We start from the raw sequence: 26,659 nt of genomic DNA on the forward strand, positions 1-26,659 counted from the left end.
TTAATAATAATAATATTTAGATTAAGGATATAGTTTTTAATAAGGAACTTATATAGCTATAGAAGTACTTATTAGAAAAATTTAGTAGTTTTAGCTAAAATAAAGTAAAAAGTAGCGTTAAACGTAGTATTAATAGTAGTAAGGCTAATAATCTAGAAGAGAGGTATCTAGAAGTAATTAACTTATTATTTATTAGTAAAATTAAAATAATAATAAATTAGGGTAGTAATAGGGGTAGATAGGTAGTAGGGGTGATATATTACTTACCTTATAGGTGTTATTTATTATTAGTAACTCTAGGTTTCTCTTTAGTATATCTAAATAAGGTTTATATATCTAAAAAATACTATTAATCTTATTATTATTACTATATTAAACTATATAGTAAGCTATATTACCTTTCTTAGTTAGTATACCTAAGAAGAGCTAGGTTAACATTAATAGGCTATACTTATCCTTATAGAAGTAATATTAATAGTTATAAACATCTTATAGGCTAACTTTATAGCCCTCCTACTATAGAAGTCTAGCTATTATATATAATATTAAGTTATTACTAATAGAAAGCTTTTTAATATATTTATATAGAGTTTTTTTTAGTAGCTCTCTAGAGGTCTTAATAGCAAACTTAACCTTATTAATAGTAAGTTTTTAGAAGGTAGGGATAATATTAAACTAGTCTTAAGTAATAAGATTATAGTTATAACACTTAAAGCTATTAATAACCTCTTATACCTATAGCTTTATAGTAGTAATATATTAGATCTTAGCTTTAAAGTGATAATTATACTACTTAGTATATATTCTTTACTTTATTATAGTTAATATATACCTACTAATATAATTACAGAGAATATTATATTAATTACTATTATTATTCTAGCGTTTTTTATATAGTATAATACCCTTAGATTAATATTAGAGGTAAATATATAGCTAGTACTCTTTAAAAATAAGAGCTTATATTTAAGTATTAGATATTATAATAGTCTCTAAAAAATATAAGATATATAGGAAAATAAGCAATTTAATATACCTAGTTAATAAACGTTATATAGAAGGCTTAAGTAGGTATAATCTTACTTATACGTGCAGCAGGTAGCAATTTAGCTAAGTTAATAGAGTTAATAATAGGATATTATAGCTTAAGAGGGTAGTACTTAGAGGGGTGGATTAATTATAGTGGCAGTAGCGCAGCCTCCTAATTAGGCTAGCGCGGGCAAAATAACAAAACAACACAGTCAATTTAACAGTAACCAGTCCGATGAGTATGACTCTCTTCTAGCCTTTCCCAGAGAGGATGAGGCAGACAGACGACGGACTTGCCTCCCAGCCAATGCCAGCTTTTGATTGCCGTGGGTCTTGGTTTGCAGACTGCCCTCCCACTTCCCTCTCGAAATGACGTAGGACAAGCCTTATGGCTAGAAAAGACGACGGCGTCCGGGAGACGGGGGTGCTGCCGGACATGGGGACATAGGCTTGAGGCAGCCGGACGCACAATACCGCTTCTGTTCATACAGCACAGCCGGTCAACGGGCCGCTCGAAAGCTCGCTGCAAAAATGGACCCGCGATGTTCACGTGCATTCCAAGAAACGTCAAGTCGGTTCAAGCTCAACTCAAGCATTATGGCTGGTGCTCGGTAGCGTCCTCGGCGGTCGACTTGTGGACTTTGTGGGCAAGCGAAGCCTTGACGATCGAGCTTGGGCGTTTGTGCCTGCTTGGTGTTCTTCGTCTCTCTCACTCAAACACTGTGTAGGCGGTGGCGTACTGCTGCGGACAAAGTCAATGAATGTGCCAAGCACTTGGCTCTCACGATCACCTCTCGGCGTTGCGGGACGGGTGTCACTGGACGAACGACTCAGCTCGCGCCAAACCTCTCTACACGTTACATCCTCAAGACCCAAGACGCGACACTAACAAGGGACCGGCGCATGTGTCACCAGCACGAAATGTACTCGACATGTATTCCGCATAACACAAACTCCAGATATTGTCTCCCTTGCGCGTGTTATTCTGGAACCCAGCCCTCGTAAGGTCGTTGGCCGCAGCAACAGGGAAAAGCAACGTCCACATGGCCAAGCTCGTCCGCGACAGGATCTGACAGCTAAGACCTCGTTCCCAAAGTCACAAAAGCATTTCCAAGGGCAGCCTCGCAGGCGTATTTCCCGTCCTGGCGTGGGGCAGCATGGGCCAGGACTTGGCAACCCCGTCCATCTTGATGAGTGTCTTCGCGCTGCGCGGTTCCAACTCGCAATACCCAAAGCTTATGGGTGGTGTGTGCGGAGCTGCCAAGACGACAGCTTCTTGCGTCTCTGGTAGAGGATCTTCGACTGCTTTTGTCTGTGCCCATGGGGTTGAGCTGTGTGCTATAAAGATCCATGGCTTCCCCATCCCAGGTCCCTTGCTTGGGCCGTTTCTTGTTTGCTCTTCAGGTGCGCCGTGCTTCCATTAGGTTGAGAAGCTACATAAGATATCCAGTAAAACGTTCGACCTGAACGCGCCGAGACTTGAGAGTCTACTCAGAGAGCCGCGACTTACATCGCCTTATCGCCATCATGGGTGACATCCAGCCTCACGAGTAAGCTCCTCAATGGCCACTGCAAGCTTGAGTTCCATCTGACATCAAATCCACAGCAGCAAGACTGTCGATGCCATCGGGCACCATGAGGAACGCGCCCACCATATCGACCCTGTTGACCTGAGCCGCAACGTCGAGGCCAAGTAAGTCAGCAAGGTCGCAATCCCAAAGACCAGCCATAGCTCACAGCTATACAGGATTAAGAACCCTCTTGAAGGAATTGGATATGAACAACTTATGCACGACGTCGAGGCCTTCTGCGAAGAGAAGGGTCTCCAAAGTGAGGTTGGTCTCTTCCGTAAGGGTGCCCTGGTAGCACAGGACCCCGAGAACTATGCCACCATTGGAGGCACCGAGGCTTTGGACGAAGCCGAAATCCAGGCGTTGCGCGACGAGGTCGAGCACAAGTGGCGCATGCCAACGAAGCTGTTCTTGACCATTGCCACTTGCTCTATTGGTGCTGCCGTCCAGGGATGGGACCAGACCGGCACGAACGGCGCCAATATTTTCTTCCCTGCAGAGTACGGCATCGGCTCGGACAGCACTCGGGACACCCTCATCCTCGGTCTTGTCAACGCCGGCCCTTATCTCGGAAGCGCGTACGTATTCGCAAGACCACCCCTACTTCCGAGTCACACTACTAATCACTCTACAGTCTGCTTGGCTGCTGGCTTTCTGACCCTCTCAACCACTACTTCGGTCGCCGCGGCGTCATCTTTTTCTCTGCTCACTTTTGTATCTGGCCTCTCATCGGCTCGGCCCTCAGTCACAATTGGCAGCAGCAGTTCGTCAACCGTCTTCTCATGGGTATCGGAATGGGAGCCAAGGCTTCCACCGTGCCCATTTACGCTGCTGAAAACTCGCCTCCAAGCATTCGAGGTCAATACAACACATCACTATCGCTCAGAAGCATTAGGCTCACATGGTAGCAGGTGCCCTGGTCATGAGTTGGCAAATGTGGACTGCTTTTGGTTTGTCATTCGCTCAGAATGTAAGCGCTCAGAACTAACTTGGTTAACAGGCATTGCTCTCGGTACCGCATTCAACCTTGCCGTCTACTACGCCAAGCACAACTGGCGCCTCATGCTTGGTGAGTCCAAAGTTGACTCCTTCACGAGGCTGACTTGGACTAACGACCGCTTGCACAGGTGCCCCCTTCCTCCCCGCCGTTCCTCTCCTAGTCATGATCTACTTCTGCCCGGAATCTCCCCGTTGGCTCATGAAGAAGGGCCGCTACGTCGCCGCGTGGAAGGCCATGATTCAGCTTCGAAACCACCCGATTCAATGTGCTCGTGATATGTACTCCATCCACGCGCAGCTGCAGCTTGAGGGACAGGTCCTCAGCAAGAACAACTACGCGACTCGCTTCACACAGCTCTTCACCATCCCTCGTGTCCGTCGCGCGAACTTGGCCGCTTTCACCGTCATGATTGCTCAACAGATGTGCGGTAAGTTAAATCTCACTCATCTACCATCACCCCTTAATCCTCGCCCTATTGCATCTCAGCCGTTCATATCTATACTGTATACTGATTAGTTAGGCATCAACATTATCGCCTTCTACTCAACCACCATCTTCAAAGACGCAAACATGGGCGACTTCGAAGCCCTTCTCGGCTCCTTCGGCTTCGGCATGGTCAACTGGCTCTTTGCCTTCCCGGCCTTCTGGACCATCGACACCTTTGGACGACGATCTCTTCTTCTCTTCACGTTCCCGCAGATGACTTGGACCCTCCTAGCGGCCGGCCTCTGCACGCTCATTGAAGCCGGCACAACCCGCACTGCACTCGTGTCGCTCTTCGTGTACCTATTCGGTGCCTTTTACTCTCCCGGCGAGGGTCCCGTGCCATTCACCTACAGCGCAGTTCCGTGCCATCCTACGCAATTGACTCAGGAAGATCGAATAACTAACATTCTCATAGGAGGTTTACCCTCTGTCTCACCGTGAGATGGGCATGGGCTTCGCGGTGGCCACCTGCTTGTTCTGGGCTGCTATTCTGGGAATGACCTTCCCATTCATCCTCAAGCGTCTTGGCGTCGTTGGCGCGTTCGGACTGTGAGCTGTAGCAAGTGCGGTTGACTTTGCAAGATCGAATCGCTAACTGTGCCTAGGTACGCCGGCTTCAACGTCGTGGCTTTCTTCATGATCCTCTTCTGGGTGCCCGAGACCAAGCAGCGCACCCTCGAGGAGCTTGACTGGGTCTTCGCTCTGCCGACCAGCCGCTTCGCCCGCTACCAGGTCCAGAAGGCCATCCCCTACTTCATCAGGCGCTGGGTCTTTTTCGACCGCAAGGCCACGCTGGAGCCTCTCTACACCTTTGAGAAGTCCCGCCGCGCCGAAAACGTCGCCGAGACGAAGAACAGCTCTGACGGCGAGAAGAAGAGCGAGTAGATGCTCGTCAGTCAAAGATGAACATCGCCGTGCACTTTTGGTGATTCATCTGTGAACATAAGGGGATGAGAGATCGATATACCCAGGCGGAGGATGATCTGATGAGCTTTACTTTCTTGACGCCAGGCCTTGGGCTTGGCGTAATAATGCGTGGCTGGAGTTCCTTCCACGTTTGACTATATTGTGGACTTTAGGTCTAGCATGCTGCTTACCTCGATACCAATACCACCTGATTTATGTAGATCACCAATTTGAAAGATTGCCAACATCACCGGTGTTTACTGTGTGCCTGATGTGTCCACAATCAAGGCTTTTCGTCTTCCCGATCTCGATCGTCAACAAGCTCACCCCACAGTGCTGTGTGCAAGTGCCAAGCCAGCGCTTGCAACTTCCCATGTTCAGCTGTGTCTGCGCCCCCGCAATTTGCGGCTCGGGCAACTTTACAGGAGGCATCCCTCTCATGATCTTGGCATTGTACTTTGACGTGGAGTCAGATAAAACCTTACTGTTGAATAACCATAAATGACAGCTTAATGTTGAACAAGCTGACAAGGCGCTGTGCTTGTGTTCCTGCGTTCATCTCAAACTTCACTCCGTCAGATGAGACGTGAAAGCGTGTGAGTGTCTACTAGCGAGGTAAAGCGAATGCAGCTCCTCGAGTAGCTTGTATGTGCAAGTATGATAAATATGTAAGTGAAGAGAACCCTATATCCCGTACAACACGAGGAACACTCCTTCCCAACACCCTCAAAACCCTCGTATTCTCTCCCAGAATCGGACCAGCCTACCTTCAGCACAATAATAGGCCGAGCCATTCCATCCCCTCGCTTCAACGTGCTCACTTCTTGAGCGTCAAGACACCAGGCCTGTACGGCAGCAGGCCGTAGTCACCGCTGGACGAAGGAGACCGGCCCTGGTACAACAGCTGCAGGTTGCACGCGTCGACGGTCATGGTCTGGTCGGGGTCGCTCCTGATCAGGTCGCCGTGGCTGATGTCGTTGGTCCAGGTGGCGCCGCTGTTCGCCTTGCCGGCGAAGGGGTTGCTCTCGGTCGCGGCCTGCGGGGTCCAGCTGCCGCCGAGGCTGGTGGCGGTGAAGGAGCGGAAGTAGCGGCCATTGGCGCCGATGGCCTCGACGATCATGAGGTACTTGTTCATGCCCTTGACGGTGTAGACCTGGACGGCCTCGAAGAGGTTGTTGGAGGTGTCGCTCAGCACGACGGTGGAGGCGGAGCCGAAGCTGCCGGGGAAGTTGCCGATGGGCATGCTGGCGCGGTAGATCTTGCCGTTGTCGCCGGCGAAGAAGAGGTACATGTTGGTGCTGTCGCCGATGACGGTCTGGTCGATGGGGCCGGTGCTGGACCCGGAGATGGTGCCGGAGAAGAGGGGCTGCGCGGCGGACCAGCCGTTGGCGATGGTGGGGTCACTCGCGGTCTTGTAGGAGAAGGCCGTGGGACCCCACTGGTAGGCCATGATCCAGATATTCTTGGGGCGGAAGAAGAAGAGCGTCGGGGCGACGACGGACTGGGACATGGCGTTCTGGGAGGCCGAGGCCATCTGGGACCAGTCCGAGAAGGTGCCGAAGTTCATGGATCCCCATGTGCTCCCGGTATCGTGCGTCGTGGCATATACGAGGTGCTTGCCATTGTATGGGACCGCGGTAAAGTCTTTGAGAGCAACCCAGCCGGACTTGGGATTCGCGAGGGAACCAGTCGAGGTCCAGGAATAGGTGGACGGGAGGTCGCACTGGGCGGCGACGCCCATGGCGGAGGCAAGGAAAGCGACGGTGTTTTGGAACTTCATGATGTCGGATTATAAGGGCAGAAAAGCTCAGACGAAGAAAGAATGAGGCTGAATCCCTACTAATGCAAAGTTTGGTTCTGTGAAGGGATCACCAAGTATATATAAACCCGTTCATATGCAGCTTGCAGGATGGAAGACCGGCGATCCAAACCCAAGATCTGCCGCCATGCGGCCTCCACGTGGTCCGAATGCGAATAGTTGCATCGCGTAGCGGATAGAATACGAGAGACGCGAGCGTCTCATTTGTGCGCGAAAAGATGTTTGTTGCGGATAAACAACATGGCTGAGCCCGGTAGCCTCATTGTTACTGTACCTCATTTTACCCGGGAGGCGACCGGGGCCCTCACTCGGGTCCAACGCGAGAAGATCGGATGGCACCGAAGAGCGGCCCCCGAGCCTCCGGCACCCGTTCCAGAACAATTCAGATCCATTCCTGCATTCATCGGACGGCAGTTGAGCCCGTGTGACATCAGACTACCTATGTAGGTAAGGAAGCGCACGGCACTGATACCCGCACTAATTGGGTTTTTTTCATTCCCTTTTCTCACCTTTTTGAACCTGCGGCCCCCCTTGCTCTAATAAGCATAACTAGACCACCCCGAATAGATTAAATATATTAACACAACTCCTTGATTCCGGGTTTGCGGCAAAAAACCACTCCATAAACGTCCACATCCATTGACTCAATTGAGTAAGATAATCAAGATGAATCTCCACCAATTGCTATTGTCGGCGAGGGGACGCGAGGGGTCCGCACTCTTCGGGAGTTTTTGAGGCCCTGTGTATATTACTTCCCCAGACTTGGCACTTCCCACCGTGATTCTTGGCATGCAGGGCCGTTTCGCTTCCATCGTCGTTCGTTTAAGCATTCGTTCATTGTTTTCTGTACATATCCGACCAATACAATGTTCCTTTTACCTACGCTCATCGGCGTGGCCGGTCTGGGCGCCGTCGCTCGCGGCCAAATTACCGTCGACACGAGCTCGAAGCTGCAAAAGATTGACGGCTTCGGTTTCTCTCAGGCTTTTGGCCGTGCCAAAGAGTTCCAGAACGCCCCCTCAGCTCTCCAGAAGGAGGCGCTGGATCTGCTCTTCAGCACCGACAAGGGTGCTGGGTTCAGCATCATCCGCAATCGCATCGGCTCCGGCGGCAAGGGCGACAGCATCCTCCCCGCGAGTCCCGGATCGCCTTCTGGCAAGCCGACTTACTCCTGGGACGACGATGACCGCGGCCAGGTCTGGTTCACCAAGCAGGCTGTCAGCTATGGCGTGAAGCAGATCTATGCCGATGCCTGGAGTGCCCCCGGGTTCATGAAGACCAGCGGCAACGAGGCCACGGCCGGGTCAGTTTCGGAACTTACGGCATGCATCAAATTTGAGCGCATTTGGCTGATACTCTTGCAGATATCTCTGCGGCACCACCGGTCATACCTGCTCCTCTGGCGACTGGCGACAGGCATATGCGGATTTCCTGGTTCAGTACGTCAAGTACTACCAACAAGCCGGCCTCAACGTGACCCATCTCGGCTTCCTCAACGAGCCTGACTTCTCGTGAGCACCTCTTTCCTCTCTTGTTCGAGCCTGTAGGCTAACCACAGCACACAGCCCTGGCTACTCCCAGATGCAAATCAGCTTCAACGCCCAGGAGGCCATCTCCTTCATCCCCACGCTTTCCAAGGCAGTCCAGGCTGCTGGCCTTCAGACCAAGCTCACTTGCTGCGACGCAGTCGGCTGGGGATCGACCGTCAAGTACACAAACGCCCTCGTCGCCGGCGGCATGGAGTCCTACCTCGGCCTCATCACCTCGCACACCTACTCGGGCGACGCCAACACGGCCCTCGACACCAAGCTCGCCTCCTGGGTCACCGAGTCCGGCATCACGAACCCCTTCGACCTGACCTGGTACAAGAACGGCGGCGCGACCGAGGGCATGACCTGGGCCAACAAGATCGCCGTCGGCATCATCAACGCCAAGCTGTCCGCGTACCTCTACTGGGAGGGCTTCGAGCTGAAGCAGCTACAGTCCGATTCTCACCTCGTCGACACGCAGGACGGTAAGACCGCGACGCCGTCGGCCAACTTCTGGGCTTTTGCGATGTGGTCGCGGCATATCCGCCCCGGCGCGCAGAGGCTGGCGACGTCCGGCATGGTGGCGTCGGACGTGTTGACGGCCGCGGTGCAGAATGCGGACGGGTCGGTCGTGGTGGTGTTCACGAACAATGGCAGCGCTGCCAAGGCCGCGAGCGTTTCTTTTAAGGGGTTCACGCCCAAGGCTGCGAGCGCGTGGGTTACGGACAACAGCCACAAGTTTGATACGACGCAGGCTACCGTCTCTGGTTCGGGGGTGTCTGTTTTAGTGCCCTCGAAGGGTGTCGTCACTGTCAAGTTGACTTGAGGAAGTTAAGGTTGTGGTATGATTGGGGTGGACCTCTATTCGTTTGCTTCTTGCTGTGTATATTTTGCATCTATTTTCTTCTGAACATCTCGACATCTCTTTCTGGGCATGTGCACCAGAATGTAAATATGAAAGTTTTCTTATTGACAGGTGATTTCACTCTGTCAGCACAATCAACTAGGAATTTCTTGGGCACCCATGTCCTGGCGGGCTCGACTCTATCGACCCCAGCGCTCGAGAATCTCTCTCCTCCTCTCGCTTCTCTGACGTGCCTTTCCTGCATCGACCCTCTCCACCCGTTCTTTGACCTTCTCAACCTCTTGTCCCAACACGGCAATGGATGCTTCAATGCCTTCGTCCACCAGTCTGACATCTCCAAAAGGGCTTTCCGCCAGTAGACTGTCGCGCAAAAGCTGAACGGCAAGCTTGGCGTCCGCCAGTTGCGCCGCAGCTGTGCTCTCGAGCGACTCCTGTGCATTGCGTGCCACATCGCGCGCCTTGGCCTGTCTTTCGGCAAGGGTCCCGGACAGAAGAGCAATCTGGGTAGGGCCATCCGCGTCCTCGGGGAAAGCGATAGCCAAGGAGCGAAGGAGCGCCTCGATAGGTGGCTCGTCTAAGCCAGCGGAGAAACGGCGGTTACCGGTATTGGAGCGTTGGCGGATCGGGGAGCCGGGCCCGGTGTTGCGGCGGCGGACGGGAGAGGCCAGGTCCTGAGTAGGGGTCTTCTTCTTGGGGGTGGCCGTAGGGACGGATAGCTCTGAACGAGCAGTGGATATAAGGTTAGTCGTGGCAGTCTGATGCGATTGGAACGTTTCGATGCGAGCAGAGAGGCGTTCGATGTGGTCCAGCAGGTAGTCGAGGCACTCGTCGATCTGGTATGGTTAGATGCATACTTCTCGGCAGTGAGGCGGCATGTCAGAAGACTTACGTAGACGACGGCTGGGGCCGATCGGCCAAGCGACTGCCCGTTCTTGTTCGACAGTGACTTCAAAGCCGGCTCCAGGTACTGCTGCTCGACGGACATCTGGGCGACGGGAAGAATCTCAGAATAGAGGGACTCCAGCTCATCCTGCAGAGCCTTGACATCGTCAGAGGGGTTGGGAGTGGTCTCCCCGCGGTGGACGGAGCTGAGCGTCTCGAGGTAGAGGCGGTCAAGCTTTGTACGCATGGTTTCAACCGTGTACTTTATGAGTCTGCGACATGGTCAGTGAAATGTCTCAGAGGAGCAGGTACGAGAGACAGACCTCATGCAGATCTCCCGGAGCTTCTCAACGTTCTCGCGGTCCTCTGGGTCTTCTGTCTCCAACTCCAGCCCCAGCTTGCGCAGACTGAGGAGAAGCTTGTCGTCGGAGTGGAGCAGGCTGTCGAGCGTTTGCTGCAGACCGCTACCCGAGACCTTGCCCTGCTGTTCGAGATCAGAAGCCCTGTACTCTAGGGTCTGGGACAGTTCTTCAACCTGGCATGGGTTAGCGGCGGTCGGGATAGAGGAGGGAGACACACTCACCGAAGTCATCATCTTTCTGCGCTGAGAGTCATGCTTCTGGGTTCGTTGGTAGACGAGATCGGAGCGGGCCTCCTGGACTTTGGCATTACTCTTGACGAGCTTAGCCAGCGCATCTTGCTGCTGCTTCAAGGTCTCGGTCTGCTTCACTATGGCGGCAGTGGAGCGATTGAGCTCGTCGATGGCTTTCTGGATCTCATGCTCGCTGAGAGCCTGGACGGCGGCGAGGTCCTGAGAGGCCACGAGCTTGTCGACCTGGCCGTACTTGTCGAGAGTCGAGTACCTAGAGTCCCATTCTGTGAGACACGATTCCCTTGTGTGACGCGTTTGGCAGGATACTTACAGCGACAGCTCGTCTTTGGACAGGAGGTTGTCGGGGCCGAGATGAAGACGCGCCCACTCCGTGAAAGCGGTGCCGTGCTCCGGATCGTCGAGGGCTGCCTGCAGAGTGTGTCTGTCAATGGCCATGCCATATCTGCGTGCGATGCTTTCCAAAGTGGAGGCATCCATGGTGACAATAGTGGCCTATAGATGCGACAAGTGTAATGGGAGACGGCGCTAGGCAGGTCGTATTCGAAACGAGCAACTTGGTGGGAGTTGCGATTGCGGCACGTGGTGAATGTTCCGAGAAGAACGAAGGACGGGCCGTGCCTTGATGTCTGAGTTGTTGTGGCCAAGGGATGTGAATGGCTTCAGGCTGCGACTCGGAATACCTCAGTAGCATCCGGAGGGAATGGTGGCTCGTTTCCTCAAGGGACGGCTGTAGCGAGCACACGGGATGCAGTTGTCCAATGACGGGAAACGGTTGAGTTTGTGGATTGATGCACGATCCAGAGAAGTCGGCGTGCTTCCCAGTAATGGCTCCCGTTGGGTGTAGCCAGCCACGACGGCTCAGGATGCACACACCGCCGTCGCCGTGTAACGGGGGCCGGGAGACTCAGCTTGAGGTCTGTCCGTCCGTCACGTCTCGGCTCGGGTTGCTGTCTCCGTGGCTTGGGGCTTGGGGTCAATCCGAGAGACGGTTTTCCGGGAAGTCAGATATCGGATGACAGAGGCACCGAATACGGCAAATGCAAACTTGGACGGGATGATATCAGATCAGTAACCGTGAGGATGTGGCGGGAGACAAATGAGAGGCGCCGTTGAGTTGGTTGTGAAGTGCAAACAGAAACTCGGTCGGCCAAGCAGAGTGAAGCAACCACTACCCACCACTGAAGGCGATGGGGGCTCCGCTGTGAAATATGACTAAGCCGAAAAGAGGAAAGGCCCCCACCGGCAGCTCGAGCCGACCAACGACAAGTCGCACTTCAACGGCTTCCCGTCTGCACGGACCCCAAACCGTCGTCCATCTGCAGCGGACCAATAACCAGGTGCCCTACAGCTGCTGCCACTTCTGCCACTGTCAAGCACTTACACGGCTCCATCAGATCAACAACACCAACAATTACGACGACCACCACCACCACTCTCACACTCTCCATCAGCAGCCACCCGCGCAATTCACCCAGACAGACCCCCACTGCCAACCGATGGCCTGACCGCCCGCGGTATCGTGCATCCCACGACGTCTGCACTGATCTCCTTTCTACTCCGCGGCCCACCTTCCGCCAACAAAGCATTCGTCTATTTTGGTCGTCGTTTGCAGCAGGGGCCGCGGTGCCGTCCGCCCATCAGGTTGGATGCAGCCATGCAGCCATGCAGCCATGCAGCGGCAGCAGCATCAGACGGCAGCATCTCGATAGAGCACGTTTGGGGTTTCTTTCTACACATCGTTTTTGACATATGCCACTCTCCACCTTAGCCACCCCCTTCCTTGGGGTTCTTGGGGTCCTGTGCGTGCGAGATGAACGCCGCAGAAGGGGTGTTGCCCGATTTGGACACGCACACTGGACACACATACAAGACAACCCGGCACGGTCCGGAAGGATGCCTCTTCTTCTGTCCCTGCTTTGCCGTCAAACAGATAATGGCTTCGCACAGTCTTTGATATCTGATACCTTGCGTATCGTGCCATAGGGAGCAGCATCGATCAACCCGCACTCTGCAGCCCAAGGGTAGATCCGCCCTCGGCCTTCTTCCGAACCACAGAATCGCTCCATCACGGAAACCTCGTATGCTTGCTCCCATCTGAGCTCGCCACTGCCACTGTCCTAGAGGAAAACTCAGCTTGTAGGTCTTGGCCGTTTGTGCCCCATTCACCGCACACCATGCCTCCTCACTAGACCCCATCTTCCATCCCATCTCCTTCCTAATCAACATGGCCATCGGCATCCCAAGCCCACCGTGACGTGTCAAAGCTCAAATGTCACCAAGTCCTCCCGTTTCCGCCTCTCAACTCTGGTCCATGGGATATATACCGCCGTTGGTGACACCGCGGGAAGAGCAGCACCTTGTGTTCCGTGTCTCTCCATCTCCGCTCTCACTCTCGTTTCCTCCCACGGGTGCTGCTGCTGCTACTGCTGCTGCTGCTGATCGCTCTGTGTCGACATTATATCATCCGGGCCTTGTGACACCCTGCCTGTCGTTCCCTCAAAATGGTCACAAACCTCCCTGCTCGCCGCGAGCGCCTGTCTTTCCCGGTCTTCTCCTGTCTCAGACATTTTGCAGACAATGCCCTCGCTTCCTTCCATGTTCCCCGTTTGTCATCGCGAATGTTTAGAAGAGGTGACGACGACGACATTAGCTTCATATGGGGGAGTTGCTGGCGGTCGGTTGTGAGGCGAGTCGGTCTCGTCGCCTGGGTTGGTGTGATTTACCTGGCGAGCGAGCTGCTGGTATGGAGTCTGTCCCTGGTCCTCCGGCCGGTTGGGTTGCAGTTTCTGTCGTCCATCGCCGGCATGGCCTTGGTCTTCGCGGCAATGGTTGTCCTGCAGACTGTGTGCCCCGGCGCGGATGGGTTCTATCATCGAAACATCAAGTCCAAGGTGTGTGCGCCATTCTCATCGGCTGTGGGCCATTCACTAACGCAGCCAGATTGATTTTATCAACAACAACCTCGGCGTCGCATTCCCGGTACCCATTGTCACCATCAGCAGACAGGATCTTCTCGGAGGCGCAGGCATTGGACGAGTCATCGCCAACTTCGGTAGGCCTCCATGCCCGTCGTGCTTCTCACAAACGCTAACCAACGTAGCCACCACGAACGTCATCTTCTGGACTCTGGCATTCCTTCTTTCATGGGCGGTCTTGACAGGCATCGCGAGAGCGCCCTCCCCCAAGACCTGGGTTTCCAAGAAGACCGAGGTCGATGTCGAGCAGCCCTGGCACATCGACAGCCCCACACCACGCCTTGAGCTCCCTCCGCAGACCAGCAGCCGCAGACCGTCGGAGAGCACCACGTTGAACGGCACCACGATGACCGGATACCACACCGATAAGGAAGCGGGCTTGGCGCCGGACTCGAGGACCGTGTCGGCCTACTTCACCGACAGCGAATGCCCCACCCCGATCCCTCCGCCCCTCGATGGCGTCGACGAGCCGCAGAGAAGACTCTCCGAGAGCACACAGGCGTCGACTTGGCACCCTCCTGCGTGGGTCGCATGGGCCAGGGAGTGCTATCCCATCATCCTAGCCGTCTTCTTTCTCGTGGCTGTGGGTATCCCCATCTCACGATCGACTGGTGACGACCGCATCCTCGACGGCTGCATGCTCTGGCTCACCTGGATCTCCAGCACCAGAGCCCAGCGCACCTTCGGACGCGGCCATCTCCTCGCCGCCTCTCCAAGCATCAAGACCACGGCCACGACACTGCTCAACCCCGTTCTACTCACGACCCTCACCATGACGGCATACACCCGCGCCAAGGCAGCCGCAACACACACACCTGCCGACACCGTCCTAGCTACATTCAGTGGCGGCACACCCCTTTCCGACCTCTGGACCGCCAAGACGACCGGGTGGTCCCTCCGGCCCGATCAACGCGACTGGTTCGGCGCCGGCGACGCCGCCCTCTCGATCCTCGAATGTGGCATCGTCGTCTGGGGCTTCAAGCTGTACGAGTGCCGGCGGCAGATATGGTCCCGCGCGGGCTTCGCAGTCGTGCTCATGTCGGCCGGCGTGGCAGGCTTGAACGTGTTCGTGTGCGTGCTGTTGGGTAGGGCGGTAGGTCTCGACGGCCCGGAGGCGTTTGCGTTCGCGGCGAGAAGCACGACGCTTGCGCTCGCCAGGCCCGCGATGGAGGTTCTCGAGGGAAACCAGGTCGTGAACGCGGCATTGGTGGTCAGCAACGGTATCCTTGGACAGCTCATGTACCCCTCTCTTTTGCGAAGACTTGGACTTGAGGGCCAGGAGAAGGAGGAGGGCAGAGAGGAAGCGAAGGACAGCGCGCTTACCATTGCCGCGGGGACGGCGATAGGCATTAACGGAGCGGCCATGGGGGTCTCGTATCTCTATGAGAGGAAGAACAGGGCTGCACCTTACGCCGCGCTTTCGATGACTGTCTTCGGCATAATGACTGTCGTTTTCACTGCTGTTGACCCCTTCACGGGCATCCTGCTTCGTCTGGCTAGCTAGAAGGTAGTCAGTGGTTCCTGCAGATTGGGTTTAGGGTTGATGATTCATAACATTATGGGCGGCTTTCTCGTTACGCAGCATAGCATACTTTTAGCATCAGCAGCAGATAGACAAGGGAGGCATCTGTAATCGTTCAAACAGTCAAATGCGCGTGGTATTTTTTGGTGTACATTCATGCCTGTATCAGCAAGTAACATGCGAAAGTCAAATGGACTCGCTCCGGCCCAACAGAGCCGTATCGACAGCGCGGTTTCAACTTTTCGCCCCCGAATGTATACTCTCAATGCTATCAGCTCTTGTCATCATGATCTACTCCAGTCTACGATTCGTCGTTAGCCCTTTCTGTGTCCTTGGAGATGGGGGTGAAGCCAGTAATTGTACCTCTCAATCAAATGCAGTCCGCTTGCGGTCTCGACGATACCACTGATTTCGCCAGGGTTGAGACCAAAAGCAGCATCCTCAAACTCCTTTTGCATGTCACCCTTGCCGAAGTAACCCAGATCGCCCCTCTTACGGGCGCTGCTGCAGTCAGACTCGGTCAAGGCGAGCTCGCCGAGGGTGGTAGAGCCGGACTTGATCTTGTCCTCGTGGGCCTTGAGAATCTCCAGAGCGTCCTCCTTGCTGCGGGTGATTTCTGCCTCTCTCCAGCTCGATGGACGGCGGCTGCCCTTGTGCTTGACGAGCAGATGGGCAGCGCGAATCTTGCCCTCGGGAACGGGAACAGCTTGAGGCCTGGCGCCGAGGCCGGCGCTGTGGTGGGTAGCCATGTAGTGCTTCAACTTGTCCGTGTCGGTGCCTGCGGGAGGTTCCCAGCGGGAGACTTTATCGGCGGCATTGAAGTAGTAGGGGAGGTTCTTGGAGTTGGAGTGTCGCACTTCCCAGCCAGGAGGGAGACCGGTGTCAGCCTGGGAGCATTGTTATGTCAGTCGACTGTTGGAATGGCACTGTCTTGGGAGCATGCATCTAGACTCGGCCATATTCCTGTCCAGCTCAACGAGGCGGCATGGCGTATGACAAAGACGATTGCGACCACAGCCAAGTTGAGATTGAGGCTGAAGGCGGCGGCGGGAAAGGCAATGGCCGAGCAGCGGAGGAGGAAGAGGAGGCAGATGCGGAGAAGGGCATGTCTGCGGGGACGGCGCTGCTTACCATGGTTGCGTTGCGACGGGTGTTTACTGCGGAGATGCGATGCGGTAGAATTCGAAGCTGGTGGAGAGCTGTCGCGAACAAGGAACAACGGGACGAAGTACGATGAGGGTGGAATACGTGGGCGAGACTGGAACTGGGCGGAAGGGGAGGAGGAAGAAGAGAAGAAGAAAAGGTTGCGATGGAGTTGAGAGCAAGGAACACGAGGGGGTGCAGCTGGAGTGTGGTGGTGTTGCCCTGTGTGCTGGGCTTGCTGCAACGGATAGATGTCCAGCAACTGAGGGACCTGAAGCTGGAGGATGACGTGCCGCTGCCGGGGTGACGGTTGGAAAAAAAAAATAGCGAAGGGGACAGCCTCCAGCAGCCTGCCAGGCTCGGACAGCTGGCCAACCAACGCGATGCTTGGGGGCTGTGGGGAAGGAGGGGGGCCACGGGGACACCTGGTGACCACAGAACAGGGGGCGGGGTTCCTAAAAGTTCAGGTGTTTCCTCCTGCCTTCCCCTGAAGGCGGGGGAAGAAGGCCCTGGAAGGAGGGGTTTGGCCACAGACTGAAACTTGTGTCCCCATTGGTGCAATACCCGCTTTATTCCTCGACCTTTAGTCAGCTAGGTTGGTTGCAGAAGCTCTTGCCTCGCAAGTACCTCTTGGCCTCTTGGATTGTCACTTGTCAGTCAAATCAGGGTTCCCTGTCCCAGGAACGCCGATCCATCTGATCAGATGAGATTTCAGGTTTCTTCAACACTCGGCAGCTGCTTGATATTGATGGTATTCTTAATGGGTCTTCCCAGCAGTGACCGGATAGGCTGCACAACATCGTCATGTTCCGAGGCCAAAATCAACAGAAAATGTCAGACGAGCTTAATGTTCAAGAATGTTGCCTTGCCTCGCCTTCTTCAGCCTCATTCAGTGCAACACACTGATGTATTTGCCTTATGACAGTAGGAACATTGCCACAGACGAAGACGGACTGGTGTTACGCCGAAGTGATTCATGTGCAAGTGATTCATCCATCTATTCTTGTCCATGTGAGCTCAGCCTCCTGGCCAGGAGACCAACTAGGTCAGCCGCCTTTGCTGTATGACAGCTCTGCGAGAGTCCTCAAAAGCAACACTTGAGAGACTAATAATAGTGAGAGGGGTTCTAAAAATCTACCTTGTTTGACTGTTGCAGAAAGTCTGATTAAAAACTCAATATCGGCCACTTGTATTGTTTCTACCTCCTGCTGCCTGCCGGCATAAGAAGTGTAGACCGACCCTCACCTCGGTGAGGCCTTGACTCAGCGAAAGCGTCTGGCTGACGGCCCCACCATCGCCCCAGACGGAAGGCACCCGATTTTAGACCGCCCGTGCGCTACCGCCTTTCTCTACTACCACCGCCCTCTTTACTTTTTCCCATCCTCGCCTCACCTTCAACCGCGCATCACTTTCACCAACAACACCTTCGACGCGCCCTCCGCAGCCTACGATCGATCGACGATACAAATACCTTACGCGAGCTTTTTTCGCGATAAATCTCTCAGACCGGCAACACACATTTTACCCAACCGACACGATGGCCACCCCCATGTCGACGACCTCCCAGGAGGACACGAGCAACAAGAAGCTCGAGCAAATCACCTTCCGCTTCTGCTCCGAGTGCTCCAACATGCTGTACCCCAAGGAGGACGAGGAGACCCATAAGCTGCAGTTCACCTGCCGTACCTGCCAATTCACCGAGGAGGCCCAGTCTACCTGCGTCTTCCGCAACGTTATGAACAACGCCGCCGGCGAGACTGCCGGAGTCACCCAGGATGTCGGCTCAGACCCTACTGTAGGTCACTCCCAGCCTGTCCTTGCCCCTGTTGTCTGCATCGAGTGCGGCCACGCCATCCTGTGCACTGGCTGTGGCAACCCCTCGGACGAGTTCGACGTCTCTGTCGTCTCCCAGCCCAACACCCCGAAGAACAAAAAGATGGAAATCACCTGGGACGACCTGATGGAGATGGCCGAAGACGATGCTATGGATGAATACGACGAGGAGAAGGAGCCGACCGACGCCATCAACCAAGACTTTGCCAACATCAACCTTCACCATCAGAACCCCGCCCCCGCCGCGCAGCACGTCTCATGGCCTACCTTCCAACTCGCCGTCAACCAGTGATGGACACTTCACCTGAACATACAAACTATTTCTGGATGCCCCGGGCCTGGATGGTGCTGTGTTGGCTGTTGCAATGGATTCTGCTCCTTTTGGATTCGAGACCTCCTTTGTGAACAGCTGGCTGACCTTGCATCTCTCCGGATCTAGCTTCCACGATCGAACAAGGAATGCCCCGTCTGTAAGGGAGCCGAGGCCGTCTTCTTTCAGTCTCAACAGCGTAGCGCCGAGACTGGCATGGTAAGCCGACACCGTTTTCTTGCTTAGTGACGAATAGTGGCTAACAGAGACCCAGAAATTGTTCTATGTCTGCTGCGATTGTGGTCACATTTTCCAGTGATGGATCGAACCTCATGATACCCGAAGGTTGGAATAGAGGAGGAGGCGGTGGTGTTGCATATTACGGAGTCGGAAGGCGTTAAGAGGGAAAAGGTTTCGGGCCATGACTTTGTGTGTTTTCATAGTACAAGTTTCCAAATTGATGCGTCCCATTCGTGGACGTGGTATTCTCTCGGCATGTGGCTCTCCTTGGCCGACTTATTTTGTGACTGTGAATGGTAGGTAGATGGAGATTGGTATCGACAGCCAACCCGTGAAACGCCGGCTCATGCATTCATATAGTACACCCCCAATTCTCTCCCTTTTCCTGTACATGTACAACGTTCTACACCTCTTTCCGCTTCCCCCGTCAACGACGACTCGTCTATGCGTGCATGGGGGCCATGGAGAGAATCTTGCTCCACTTCTTCTTTCTCAGTTCGGCGCCGACAACGCCGTTGATGCGGGAGCCGACGGGGTCACCAGACTTGTTGATGAGGACGCAGGCATTGTCGTCGAAGCGGATGATGCTGCCATCGGGGCGGAGGGACTGCTGCTTGGTGCGGACGACGACGGCGTGGCGCATGTCACCACGCTTGACCTTGTTGGCGGCGGAAGAGCCAGCCATGCCACCATCACCGGCACCGCGGTGCTTCTGGACAACGACAACTATCCTGTCGCCTTTACAACTGTTAGTGTCCGGGTTCGGGTCGTCGTGCGTGGGGGCGAGGGTTTCTCGTACCAATGCGGGCGTGTCGCTTCTGGCCGACGACCATGGCGCACTCGACAAGGGCGGCGCCCGAGTTGTCGATGCATTGAAGCATCGTCTGAGACATGTCAGCATAACTTTCGCCGTGATTATACGTGGAGCTTCAAACAGACCTTTAATTGAATCATCTTGGCGGCAGGATCTGGAGTATGACGCTGTTGACCAAATGTCCCCAAGCAGTCGCTACACTTGAAGCTATCTCGACAAAGTGGAACTGCAAAGTTGAAAATGCGGCCGGACAGCGGCGTTAGGTAATCCCGACGCAGCCAATGGGCGGGGGTTGCGGCGGGATGCACCGTGGGCGCTGCGGCGACGGGATGGGGTAGCGAGGTACGGCTTGATTGGCTGACGTAGCCCGTCTCTTCCTTCCAAACCAAGGTGGTCAGTGCTACTATTTTGACGTCTCAGCTGTTCGGCGTGGGGCCAGTCGACGATAATTGCCTAGCCACTCGGGTTTGCGGGATTTGATTGGGCAAAGGAGACTGCGAACCCCGGTAAGGCGCAATCCAATGTTTCCCTTTGCTGTTCCATCCTTCCTTCCTCCCCTGGAATCTGTCCAGTCCAGTTCAGTCTGGTCCTTCCAACTAAGAACCTGGAAGTACCTACCTTACCACACACCGGCTGGCTCTCTCTGCCATTGACGTTGGCGTTTTGGCATTGACATCGGCCGGCGACGATAGGATACTAATTCACACAAAGAAAGGAGAGCGCAGCACAGGGACACACCAGCGAAACCTGCCTGACGACAAAGACAACGACGACGACGACACCGAAGAAGACCACCACCGACGACTAGAGAAGGGGCTGAATCAAGGACGGCGACCGCCACACTCAGGTCCATCCAGCCTCACCCTCACCCTCACCCTCACCTCATTCTCATCACCTATCTGTGTCTCGGCTTCTCATTTCCCTCTCTCTCTTCTCCTCCCCTCCAGCAAGCACACGCACGCATTACCTGCTCCGTACGAATTGCCCGTCCCATTGAGGAGTTCGTTCCTCTGTTCCATCTCTGGCCGCTGTTCTTTGTTCAGTCGTTGTTGAAGCCATTCCCTTACCTGATCTCCGCTCCTTCCCAACCCGCAACACCCCGGCCGCCGTTATTTGTTTTTGCTGCGTATTGCGGGCTGCCGACTGCACCTCTTTCAATCTTACCCCGGCACCGCAGTGCAGCGCATTAATCTCAAATCTCCACCCAACACAACATTGGGATTTGTTTATGCCCCCTTTGAACCCGAGAGATATGACGACACCCGGCCTGAGCTGACCTTTCGACCACCTCTCTACCCTACCTACCTACTTACCGCAGCGGTACCTCGACTCACTCCGCGCACCTGTGCGTCTTTTCCCGGCCTGGGGACAACAACCTTCTTCCTGGCATCGCACATCCACAACCACAACCCGCTTGCGTTTCTGATCTTAGCGGCCAATCTTCCTTGCGACAACACCTCACCCCAGTCCACCACTCTGTCGCCAGGCACTGTCGTCGTCAGCTCACGATATTCGATCGACCCGAACCCGTCCTCGTGCGCTCTGCTCTGCTTTGCGTGGGCTGTCGAAGGGAGCCCATCGTCGACCTTGGCCCTTCGTCCACTCCTTGCGCTGTGCTCTGTGCGCCGCCGCCGACGCCGACTTTGACGCTGGTCCCTGGATCCCCCGACACTCGTTTAGCCTTTTCAGCTCCTGCCGCAAATCCTTCTTTCATATTGCGCTGGAGCTGACTTTGCGACGACCTCAAGATGCCGCCCTCTGCTGCGTCCAAGAAGCAGAAGCAAGCCCTGACTTTGGCCCAACTCGCCTCCTACGACGACTTTCTGACAGATGCCCTCGTTGACCATGTACGACCTTGATTCCGTCGCTGCAGCCCCTCCGCCCCTGCTGGGCGGCGCAGCCACGTATCCTGCTTTGGCGTAATGAGGCTGACCTTTTGTACAGGCATTTTACTGGACCACAATCCCCAAGAACCGCAATGGCTACCACCCGTCCCGAGGAATCCGCGAGGAGGAAATCACTCAAATCATCCAGTCCGAGATTGTCGTCAACAAAGACCTCGAGGCCGCCGAGCGCAAACTGCTAGCCACCGATGGCTTTCGCAAGTTCTTCAATGCCCTCAAGACGGACAAGGCCAAGGATGATTTCAAGCGCCACATGCGTCGCTACACCCAGGTCTACCTCCCCGACTGTCCTTTCGAAGTCAACTCCACCAATCGCTACACCATCGTGTCGCACGAGGCCGCCATCACCGCTCGACGCTTCATCAGGAGGAACGAGAACATCAAATACCTCGCCGGAACCCAGGTCAACATCTCTCCCGAAGAGGAGCGGGAAATGACTGCCCGCAAGAAGGACTTCAGCATCATTATCTCCTCGAGAAGTAAATGCGCCAGCTTGTTCATGGGCCCCGCGCGATTCGCGAACCACGATTGCGGCGCCAATGCGAAGTTGATGACTACGGGTACAGCTGGCATTGAGATTATTGCGACGAGGAACATTGAGGCCGGAGAGGAAATTACCGTCACGTACGCCGAGAACTACTTTGGAGAGGACAACTGCGAATGCCTCTGCAGAACCTGCGAGAACAAATGTGTTAACGGTTGGGCGCCCGCTGAGGGGCAAGTGATGGTTAAGAAGAGCATTGAGGAGTCACTTATGGACGGCTACTCTTTGCGCCGACGGAGGAGAGACGACAGCAGCGGTCCTTCATCCCGGACCCCTTCCGTTACTCCCGACATCCGTCCACGGGTCTCCAAATCTCGGCTGAGGGGAGGAAAGTCTGCGCGAGATTCTTTGGCGGTCGACTCGCCAATGTCTGATGCGCTGTCGCCGGACAAGAAACGATCACTGGACTCGCTTGTCACACCACCCATCACTCCGTCAAAGAGGCGCAAGCTCTCTGCAACACAATCTGCACCTGCCCCCACCGAACATGTCAGCTCAAGAGACAGCTCTGCCTCCGAGTCTGTGCGCAGCATGTCTCTGACGAGCGGCTCTAACGAAGACGGCTCGGTCACAGATATCACAGAACCGGAGAAGGATACACCGGAGCCGAGCCAGGCACGAAAGGCGGAATTGGTAAAGGAGGAGGATTGTGAGGAGTTGACGGAGCAGGTCTTGGCTCAGGCTGCGCCATTCTCTTCTCAACGGCTGGTGAAGACGGCTTCCACGGCATCGGTCGAAACGTCTAGTTCGACACGAGAAGCTTCCGTCGCAACGACTAGGTCGATACCCATATCGTCCTTGTGTGATCCTCCGCCGCCGCCATCCGCGTCCTCTATGCGAGATAAGTCAGTCGCTGGAGCCATGGCGTTTTCGAGTGACGCTGTCTCCTCCACGACCAGACCCGTTATGAGCATCGCGGCCGCCATGTGTGAGAATATCAGCCCAAGACGAGTGGCGATGTCAGACGCTAGTATCTCTGGCAGAAACAGTTTGAAGATTATGCAGGTGGAGAGAATGGTGTCAACAAAAGAGCCGCTTGCAAGCCCCCGCCATTTTGTGCAGGAAGCGTCAACTGTTGAGGCCTTGACGTCAATTGAGCAGGACGCACCGATCATTCGCAGCTCCGAGACGGTGCAGAGCTTGAAGGTCGAAGCACCGACGTCGACAGAGAATCCTGCGCCGATCATGGACAATATCAAAGTCTGTGCGGTGGTTGATGAGACGATGGAGGCTGCTGACCAACCGCCCCTGAAGAAGCGCAAGTACCAACGGCGCACCTTCATCAAAGAGACAACACCACCCGCGAAAACCCGAACGCCCGGCGATTACACGCTAACGCCGCTGCTGCTCTCTGAGCCGCAGACAGCTTGGGTACGCTGCATGAACTGCGAGACAGCCTTTGTGCAGCAGAACGCCTACTATACCAAGAGCTCGTGTCCGCGTTGCGAGAGGCATTCCAAGCTCTACGGGTACATATGGCCAAAGACGGAGAGAGCTGGACCCCGCGATAAGGAGGAGCGCATTCTTGATCACCGCCTCATCCATCGGTTCCTGGGACGCGACGACGAGGCGCGCATCCGCGGCCGAAAGAGACCTACCACAGGAGCGCCATCAGAGGCAGGCGAGGAAGACGCGGGGTCGGAAGGCGGTGGCAAGGCGACGCCCAAGTACAGAATTGGAAACAGGCGCCAGAGAGCCGCAGACGAAAATTCCGGGGAAGCTGAAGACACAACCGGGTTGAGACGGAGCGGTCGGATGCGCAAGGCTAGCATCAAAGTGGCAGGCGAGTGACCAACCGGAGTGGTCCGGCACCAAGCCGAAAGGACCTCTTACGGCCTTGGGCGCAAATCGTGCCCCTTTGTTTTCTCGGGAGTAGAAACAAACGAGACGGATTTATAATTGGAACATGAGGGGACTGCCTTGAGCGGGAAGGCGGTCTCATGTTCTCGTTGCGGATTGTACATCATCAACTTTTGATTTTTGCCATGCATGCATAACCTGCACAGGTGTTGCGTATATACCTTACATACGACATTGATATCTTTTTACGGGGTTCTTCAGTCTGTGTGTGCCACTGCGATCTGCAGGGCAGTGGACGGACACAGACGAGAGGCACAGGGCACACATCTGTTTGGCGTTGCGTTGAGAGACAACATTCCAGCCGTCTGTCTTGGCTGGACTAGGCTGGAGTTTTTTAGCTTTAGATAAGGAGGTATTGATGGCACACACACACACACCTCTACGAGTCTCTGCACTCTCGCCCGCAAACGAGTGAGAGTCGAGGGAGTTTGGTGAGGAGAAGTGAGCCAAGGGGAGAGAATTGATGAGCTATTACAGACATATTTCCTGCATGCCATGCCCGTCCGCTTCCAGTATTTGTTTTTTTTCTCTTCCCCCTCCGACCCCAACTGTCGGAACCGGGCATTTGACCAACTTGCCTCGTACTGCTGCTCCTTTTCCCTTATCTGCGTCTGCGGCCTGCATCTCACGGAAGTTCTTGGTGATGGTTTCGGTCGGCGACCGAAAGCGACTGACTGCTGTCCAGACACTACTCACCTCCGACATTTTGGCATAGACACACGGCGTGCCCACCCACCCACCTCACACTCATTTGACACCGCACACATACATACACATACAACACACAACCCCCTCTCCCCCGCGCGGTGGAATCGAGCGACTGCATAAAAACGGTCCTGTCGCGAACGGTGCGTCGCTAGCCAACAACCAACCTGCGCTAGAACCCAGCAAACGCTATCCTGCTAGTTTCCCCTGCCCTGCTTGTCATAAAGCTCGAGCACACCACTACCGAACCACCGGCTCACCGACTTATATCTCTTGGCTCCCCTCTCATCACTTATTCTGTCTCCTCCGCCCGGGATCCTTAAGAGGAGAAACCCCCAAAGTCTTCGCACTTTTTCGCCGCCATCCAAGCCTGCCCAATTGTCCGGGTCGGTCATCCAACATGTCAACAGAGACCTTTACTCAAAAGAGTCTCCTCAATGCCGGCCTTTCGGGGCCCCAGAACTACTACTACTACTACTCCGAGCCACAACAACATCACCACCTATACCACCCGGCACCAAGGCTTTCTGCGCTGGCCTCTCCACATCTCTCGGCCACGCGAGCGCAGGCTAAGCAAGCCAAGTTCTCCTCTAGGCGGTCAACAACATCGTCGAGCATGACCCGGCAACAACGCCGAGCATCACAACAGCTTCAACCACAACCGCTTCACCCCCTGACAACTCTCGTTGCCGTCGTCTTCGACTTCTTTCTACGGGGCATCTTGGACCTCACTTGGCCGCTGCGGGAACTGTGCAGGATGTTCGTGAGGGGGGTCTTCGCCAGCCTGTGCTGGGCATATCACGCATTGCCGCTGCCGCTCGCCATGGGTCTGCTCTACTTTGGGTTCCAGAGCGTGCCAGACGCATTCCGCAGCGTCGAGGAGCTGAGGGCCGTCTACAGCAGCCGCCAGTTCTCAGTCATGGGCAGCAGCAGCAGTGATGCATCCGGTATGGACGGACTCTACGCTCTGGGAGAGCTCGCACTCGTGCGATGGGGAGATTTGGGAGTGTCGTCGGTAAGTTCCAGAGCCCTGGCATCATTTTACTTTGGTTTGTGTGTGTTCTTTTTTTCTTTTCTTGGCTTCGAAATGCGTCCCATGTTTTGGAACCATTCGAAGCAGGGAAAAAGCCAAAGAGAACCCTCCACCAAACATGTCGCACATACACGAGAAAAAGTGACGAGGCTGACGGGTGTGGCCCAGGCGTTTTACTGTCTCGCTATGATGACCGCGGCGTATGCGGTGATGCTCCTTATTGAGATGCGCGACTACGTCCGCGACACCTGGGCGCTGATCCGGGACGAAGCTCTCGAGGTCAAGGCGCTGCGGGCGGACGAGTAGAGCTGGTTTCCCGAAAGGGCCTAGCTCTTTGTTCGTGGTCTGTATGTGGTCCGACATCATCTCGGTCGCATTCAGTGTGTTATTAATTGTTTTACTATTTGCTATTTGGCGCGGTTCGTCGAAGGGGTGACGGGGAAAGAGATGGGCGATCGAAGGCGATGGACGAATCGAGAGAGGAACTTGCGGTCGGGATTTCTCAGTCCCATCGCAATTCCCTCTTCCTCGTCCTCTTCTGTTCCCTCTACTTCTTACGATCGTCATCCTCTCACTTGGGGGATAAGCAGGCGGCGTCGAGCGGCGTAAAAGTCTAAAAAGTTCCGCGCGGCGCTTTGGGCAAGAGTTTCGTTCTCTTGGCGTTTTGGGCATTTATTTTCGGATCATCGGACGAGAGAGAGAAACGGCGTCATTCTTCCTCGGCAGGAAAAAAAGGGAACAAGATTCGGAACGAATGGAATGGATGTGTGTAAGACTTGATGAGGGGCCGACAGCCGAAAGCGACAGACGGACTGGCCATGGGATACGGGAACGCCTACAATTCTTGATGATAATGATACAATACTTAATGAATAAGACAAGCTGTGCACTACTACCTCTGATCTCCCGTCTCTTGGGGTTTGGGGGCTGGATGGTTGTACACAAATCAATTCTTTCTCTGCGCAAAAACCAAAGATCCCCGTTCTCCCGTTCTGCCCTCTGCGATACGCCAATTGTTTGCTTACACGTCTTATCGTCTACTCGGACTCGCTGGTGGAGTGACAGCTGCTGAATGC

At 54.6% G+C, this 26,659-nt stretch overlaps 10 protein-coding genes across 10 annotated transcripts; 6 read left to right on the plus strand and 4 right to left on the minus strand.

Annotated features, from left to right (window-relative positions):
* Nucleotides 1-2,556: 2,556 nt before the first annotated feature.
* Nucleotides 2,557-4,971, plus strand: GCG54_00006988 (Arabinose-proton symporter; the record flags this gene model as incomplete). Its single annotated transcript, XM_045406978.1, has 10 exons — nucleotides 2,557-2,579; nucleotides 2,636-2,722; nucleotides 2,777-3,178; nucleotides 3,235-3,458; nucleotides 3,512-3,550; nucleotides 3,601-3,669; nucleotides 3,728-4,027; nucleotides 4,121-4,443; nucleotides 4,502-4,635; nucleotides 4,692-4,971. 10 exons carry the CDS (start codon nucleotides 2,557-2,559, stop codon nucleotides 4,969-4,971), a joined length of 1,881 nt encoding a protein of 626 aa, XP_045259888.1.
* Nucleotides 4,972-5,809: 838 nt separating this feature from the next.
* Nucleotides 5,810-6,772, minus strand: GCG54_00006989 (putative alpha-L-arabinofuranosidase axhA; the record flags this gene model as incomplete). The annotated part of the gene is made up of 1 exon (XM_045406979.1): nucleotides 5,810-6,772. The coding sequence occupies one exon, from the start codon at nucleotides 6,770-6,772 to the stop codon at nucleotides 5,810-5,812; it is 963 nt and encodes a 320-aa protein (XP_045259889.1).
* A 905-nt stretch (nucleotides 6,773-7,677) lies between these two features.
* Nucleotides 7,678-9,166, plus strand: GCG54_00006990 (uncharacterized protein; the record flags this gene model as incomplete). The annotated part of the gene is made up of 3 exons (XM_045406980.1): nucleotides 7,678-8,114; nucleotides 8,176-8,322; nucleotides 8,377-9,166. 3 exons carry the CDS (start codon nucleotides 7,678-7,680, stop codon nucleotides 9,164-9,166), a joined length of 1,374 nt encoding a protein of 457 aa, XP_045259890.1.
* A 218-nt stretch (nucleotides 9,167-9,384) lies between these two features.
* GCG54_00006991 (uncharacterized protein) lies at nucleotides 9,385-11,177 on the minus strand (the record flags this gene model as incomplete). The annotated part of the gene is made up of 5 exons (XM_045406981.1): nucleotides 9,385-10,038; nucleotides 10,095-10,359; nucleotides 10,411-10,622; nucleotides 10,671-10,950; nucleotides 11,011-11,177. The coding sequence occupies 5 exons, from the start codon at nucleotides 11,175-11,177 to the stop codon at nucleotides 9,385-9,387; spliced, it is 1,578 nt and encodes a 525-aa protein (XP_045259891.1).
* Nucleotides 11,178-13,201: 2,024 nt separating this feature from the next.
* On the plus strand, nucleotides 13,202-15,179 carry GCG54_00006992 (uncharacterized protein; the record flags this gene model as incomplete). Its single annotated transcript, XM_045406982.1, has 3 exons — nucleotides 13,202-13,591; nucleotides 13,641-13,752; nucleotides 13,801-15,179. 3 exons carry the CDS (start codon nucleotides 13,202-13,204, stop codon nucleotides 15,177-15,179), a joined length of 1,881 nt encoding a protein of 626 aa, XP_045259892.1.
* Nucleotides 15,180-15,511: 332 nt separating this feature from the next.
* On the minus strand, nucleotides 15,512-16,331 carry GCG54_00006993 (Peptidyl-prolyl cis-trans isomerase ssp-1; the record flags this gene model as incomplete). The annotated part of the gene is made up of 2 exons (XM_045406983.1): nucleotides 15,512-16,084; nucleotides 16,329-16,331. The coding sequence occupies 2 exons, from the start codon at nucleotides 16,329-16,331 to the stop codon at nucleotides 15,512-15,514; spliced, it is 576 nt and encodes a 191-aa protein (XP_045259893.1).
* A 1,546-nt stretch (nucleotides 16,332-17,877) lies between these two features.
* On the plus strand, nucleotides 17,878-18,802 carry GCG54_00006994 (DNA-directed RNA polymerase II subunit RPB9; the record flags this gene model as incomplete). Its single annotated transcript, XM_045406984.1, has 3 exons — nucleotides 17,878-18,453; nucleotides 18,613-18,702; nucleotides 18,758-18,802. The coding sequence occupies 3 exons, from the start codon at nucleotides 17,878-17,880 to the stop codon at nucleotides 18,800-18,802; spliced, it is 711 nt and encodes a 236-aa protein (XP_045259894.1).
* Nucleotides 18,803-19,165: 363 nt separating this feature from the next.
* GCG54_00006995 (54S ribosomal protein L38) lies at nucleotides 19,166-19,677 on the minus strand (the record flags this gene model as incomplete). Its single annotated transcript, XM_045406985.1, has 3 exons — nucleotides 19,166-19,461; nucleotides 19,523-19,607; nucleotides 19,663-19,677. The coding sequence occupies 3 exons, from the start codon at nucleotides 19,675-19,677 to the stop codon at nucleotides 19,166-19,168; spliced, it is 396 nt and encodes a 131-aa protein (XP_045259895.1).
* Nucleotides 19,678-21,285: 1,608 nt separating this feature from the next.
* Nucleotides 21,286-23,776, plus strand: GCG54_00006996 (Histone-lysine N-methyltransferase SET9; the record flags this gene model as incomplete). The annotated part of the gene is made up of 2 exons (XM_045406986.1): nucleotides 21,286-21,384; nucleotides 21,482-23,776. The coding sequence occupies 2 exons, from the start codon at nucleotides 21,286-21,288 to the stop codon at nucleotides 23,774-23,776; spliced, it is 2,394 nt and encodes a 797-aa protein (XP_045259896.1).
* A 1,174-nt stretch (nucleotides 23,777-24,950) lies between these two features.
* On the plus strand, nucleotides 24,951-25,889 carry GCG54_00006997 (uncharacterized protein; the record flags this gene model as incomplete). The annotated part of the gene is made up of 2 exons (XM_045406987.1): nucleotides 24,951-25,565; nucleotides 25,752-25,889. 2 exons carry the CDS (start codon nucleotides 24,951-24,953, stop codon nucleotides 25,887-25,889), a joined length of 753 nt encoding a protein of 250 aa, XP_045259897.1.
* Between the last annotated feature and the right edge of the window lie 770 nt (nucleotides 25,890-26,659).

The sequence above is a fragment of the Colletotrichum gloeosporioides genome, assembly GCF_011800055.1.
Source record: "Colletotrichum gloeosporioides strain Lc1 chromosome Unknown consensus_73, whole genome shotgun sequence".
In the NCBI taxonomy this organism is placed as follows: Eukaryota; Fungi; Ascomycota; class Sordariomycetes; order Glomerellales; family Glomerellaceae; genus Colletotrichum; species Colletotrichum gloeosporioides.